Source organism: Carassius carassius, chromosome 8, assembly GCF_963082965.1.
Source record: "Carassius carassius chromosome 8, fCarCar2.1, whole genome shotgun sequence".
Taxonomy (NCBI): domain Eukaryota; kingdom Metazoa; phylum Chordata; class Actinopteri; order Cypriniformes; family Cyprinidae; genus Carassius; species Carassius carassius.
Window position 1 is genome coordinate 979,387 of NC_081762.1, and position 4,743 is coordinate 984,129.

Sequence of the window (4,743 nt, forward strand, 5' to 3'; positions counted from 1 at the left end):
AAAACCATGCATTCAAATGTTATTTGCAAGATTTACGAGAATAATTTTCATACTTTAGATTTAGATAGATAATGATATAAAAATATTTGCATTTTATTATAAAGGTATTTCTAACACACACAGAATATTATCTTATATCACGCTAATATCTCATTATAGTTACAATCCGTTATATTTTTATACTATAAAATAAAGGACTAATTTACACTAAATAATAGCTTTTGTAAATGTCACATAATATGAAATATTACAGTCAATCAAAATGTAGAGCTTTTACAAACCATATATTAAAATGTTATTTGTAAGTTTTAAGAGAATAATATTATTTTTTAAATAATGCATTATAAAGGTATTCATAATGTGCATTGTAATGGATTATATCTTTTCATTTAACCAAAAGTTAAAATGCATATTCAGATTCATTGTTATTCATGAGATCATAATGCATAATAAAGTGCATTTCAAGACATAGCTAATGCATCAAAATACTTTTGTAATTAATTAAACTAAGGCTTCAAAGTGGTACTGCTTTGTTTTATTTTATGAAACACAGAATATTAATGAACAGTTTAATGCACACTAGATCCTCATCTCTAGTGTTCCCTGAACAGTGCACAGTGAAATCTAATCTTGTTTCTGTGAAGATGTTTATTCTCTCCTAGGGAGCAAAAACAGTGGGCTTCTAAATCCAAGCGGATTGGAACTGATTGAATTTGGCAGCTTCTCCTTCCTCTGTTCTCACAGGCACATCTCATTTTAGTGGAGATTTGCATCCAGGAAAGTGTACTATCAGCAAGAAATCAATGCTACTGTCTCTCTGACTCTAGAAATGCTGCAGCGATGCAATTAGGGTCATTAGATCCCAGCAAAAATAAACTCCTCCTGGTGAGAAAACAAGGAACATTTATGTCCTGCCTGGCGCTCAGAAGAGAAACAAATGCATCATGAACATTCAGTTCTATAGAGATTTCACAGCACGTCATTGACTTTGATTAAATATATATAACTGGAACTGCAAACATGTATGAAAAAATACAAATGCAACTTCTGTATAAACTGATATGAGTCTGTACAAAGGGAACACACAGCAATGGAAAAATGTAATCAAATGAAGATACACATGCATCAGAATAAAAATCCTTCAGCTTCTTCATATGCATTTACAGCATGAAACTTTTAAAGACAAATGACCCCTTAATTCTTTCAGAATAAAGTGTCTGAGAGGATCTGCTTTAGTGCACGTTATGAAAGCATGCTTGCAATTTAGCAATGTCTAAACGACTGCATACCCAGAAACAGATGTGAAAATTTATCCTGAAATTGTGAGAGGAAAATTGCCAAGAAAGAACCTGGGGTGCTTTATGATGAGATCACAGACCCCAGAACATGAGGCACCATCGACATGTGAACACAACATCAGATTATGCTCTTAAAGATCAGATTCACAAACTTTATTGTTTCCCTGTGTTGTAAAATCTTGACATTTGTACGAAAAATCAACTGTTTGTACTCGGAGATCAAATTTGTATTGACAATGAATTATGCTGTAAGGATATTAAATTATTTATTTTGAAAATTTCACTCTGTGATCATTTTTTACAATATGCATAAAACATTTTCATGTTTATTATGACATATGATGCTATTCCAGAAAACTGAAATTCATATTCATAATTCATATTATAAATTATATATATTGTACAACGGGGTTAAATACACAAAGGGACACACGTGGATTTTCAATGTCTAGTCGTGCTTCATAACTCCATGCATGCATACTTTTCTATTTTTAGGGTTTATGTAAAGTGGGTCTGCAAAACAGAGCGTCTTTTTATTACGAAACATTCCCCAAGATAAAAGTCTGAAGTCTGGGATGCCGTCGATGATTGCATCAAGCTTAAAATAAAATGTTCCTGTAATCCCGTGCAAACCGGAGCAGAATTAACTATTACAAGAGAGCGCAAACTACTAGAAAGTCGCGCGCGTCAAATAAAAAGATGCAAAGAATTCAGCAACATAAAACGATTAATGCATCACTCTGTTTGAGTTATGATGATTGGCACAAACCGAAAGAGTTTCGCACAGTTAAGCTCTCTGCATCTCCCCGATGATTATCAGAAATACTCCGCACAGAGCGCGTGCAACGAAACAAAGATGATTTACGCACTATTTCACCGCAGGTTCCGTTGTTTCCCGGTGAACAGAACCGGTTGCGCACTTGTATCTCCGTGTTCAGATCTTTACATCTTCTGACTGAGTCTCTGCGGCTTCCACAAGGGGAGGAGTGAGATTATCATCGGGTCCTGCCCCCTGTGCGGCAAACATATATAAAAGATCCAACCAAGCAGCTCAGAAAACCCAGCCAGCTTATCCTGGAAAAAAATAACATAAAGAGGGTTGAAAACTCAGTGCATGCAGAATAATTAAAAGAGACTGAATTGGGAACCGAGAGATTTAGTTTACATTAATTTTGCATGCATAAAGAAGAATGGATGCTTACATTTCTCTCTCTATATAGCACTGAAAATGACCATTATTTAAGCAGAAAACAGAATCTCATCAGAAGAATAAAAGTGCATCTGAATGGCTCTGACTGAAGCTGAGTTTGAGAGCAGCAGCATCATGAAGGAATGGAGCGGACAGGTTCAGCCGGCTTTGATAGCATCCTTCATCATCCTCTTCTTCCTGGAGGCCTGTCTTTGGGTCAGAAATCTCACAATCAAGAAAAGGCTTCCAGGCCCGTTCGCATGGCCCTTAGTGGGCAACGCCATGCAGCTGGGACAAATGCCACACATCACCTTCTCCAAGCTGGCAAAGAAGTACGGAAACGTCTACCAGATCAGACTCGGGCGAAGCGACATTGTGGTTCTGAATGGAGACGCGGCTATACGCAAGGCACTCATTGAACACAGCACTGAATTTGCCGGGAGGCCAAACTTTCTGTCTTTTCAGATGATCTCCGGCGGACGGAGCATGGTGTTCAGCAGTTACAGCAAACAGTGGAAGGAGCATCGGAAAGTAGCTCAATCGACTTTAAGAGCATTCTCGTTAGCCAACACTCAAACCAAACAGACATTCGAACAACACGTTGTAGGCGAAGCCATGGATCTGGTCCAGAAGTTTCTGAGGCTCGGCGCCGACGGACGACACTTCAATCCTTCGCACGAATTCACCGTCGCCGCCGCAAACGTCATCTGCGCGCTCTGCTTTGGGAAACGCTATGGCCACGACGACCCCGAGTTCAGGACTCTCCTGAAAAGAGTGGAGAAGTTTGGCGAAACTGTTGGCGCTGGAAGCCTGGTGGATGTTATGCCTTGGCTGCAGTCGTTTCCCAATCCGGTCCGAAGCGTTTATCAAAACTTCAAGCTCATTAATGAAGAGTTCTTCGCTTATGTGAAGGACAAAGTGATGCAGCACAGAGACACCTATGACCCTGCGGTCACCCGTGACATGAGCGATGCAATCATTGGCGTAATTGAGCACGGGAAAGAGAGCATGCTGACTAAAGACTTTGTTGAGTCTACGGTCACTGATTTAATTGGTGCAGGACAAGACACGGTGTCCACAGTCATGCAATGGATACTTCTGCTTTTAGTCAAATACCCATCAATCCAAACCAAACTCCAAGAGCAGATTGATAAAGTAGTAGGTCGTGACAGACTTCCATCAATAGAAGACAAGAGCAACCTGACCTACCTGGACGCCTTCATCTACGAAACCATGCGCTACACCAGCTTCGTCCCCGTCACCATACCACACTCCACAACCGCAGACGTCACCATCGAAGGTCTCCACATCCCCAAAGACACCGTGGTGTTCATCAACCAATGGTCCGTCAACCACGACCCTCAAAAGTGGCAGGATCCTCACATCTTCAACCCGTCGAGATTCCTGGACGAGACCGGAGCTCTGGATAAAGACCTGACCAACAGCGTGATGATCTTCTCCACAGGTAAGAGAAGATGCATCGGCGATCAGATCGCCAAACTGGAGGTTTTTCTGTTCTCTGCCATCCTTTTGCACCAGTGTTCGTTTGACAGCAACCCCTCTCATGATCTCTCCATGGACTGCTCGTATGGTTTAACACTGAAGCCGCTCCCTTACACAATCTCAGCGAAGCTCAGAGGAAAATTGTTTGGCTTGGTATCGCCGGCATGAGTTGTTTTTGTGACTAAAGCCCAGCAAAGACTGCACATATTACAAATATATTCCACATAACAATGAGTATTAGTAAAGCTGCACTGAATGCTGTTTAGTAAATCTATATTTAATATTTATACATGTTTGCAATGATTCAATAAACTGATTCATATAATATGTTGTCAGGTAGCTGAAGAGATTCTTCTACACTCCTAAATGGTAATGTTTTAATTGATTTATGTTTATAAAACATTGTTTATGCTTCAAAAAAATTATAGAAAGACTGTAATATGAAACGTTTATGGTCCAATGCTAAACTTTTACTTCCTATGAGCTCGTCCCAGATTTGGCATAGCAGTGTTTTTAATTATACTTGCATAACTGTATAACAATGTGGCATTTAATCGTTTATTACACAACCGTGTCTATAAATTCTATTCTTTATAAAATGCATAGACATTTATTTACTTAATTCTTTAAAAAAGGCTGCAAAGGTCACTTTGTTGAAATGACAGTAATTTTAGTGACAATGCCAGTTTGCAATCAATGCTTTGCTGAGTCTGTTTTATTGCTCAGAAAATCATTCAATGGAAGTCTTAAGTG

The 4,743-nt window shown here is 39.2% G+C and overlaps 1 protein-coding gene across 1 annotated transcript; it reads left to right on the forward strand.

The window, feature by feature from the left end:
* Positions 1 to 2,383: 2,383 nt before the first annotated feature.
* Positions 2,384 to 4,457, forward strand: LOC132144926 (cytochrome P450 1B1-like). The gene has a single exon (XM_059555514.1). It carries the CDS (start codon positions 2,584 to 2,586, stop codon positions 4,156 to 4,158), a length of 1,575 nt encoding a protein of 524 aa, XP_059411497.1. The 5' UTR covers positions 2,384 to 2,583; the 3' UTR covers positions 4,159 to 4,457.
* Positions 4,458 to 4,743: the final 286 nt, after the last annotated feature.

Coding starts and splice junctions, on each gene's coding strand:
- LOC132144926 (XM_059555514.1), top strand. CDS start 2,584: ATGGCTCTGACTGAAGCTGAGTTTGAGAGCAGCAGCATCATGAAGGAA.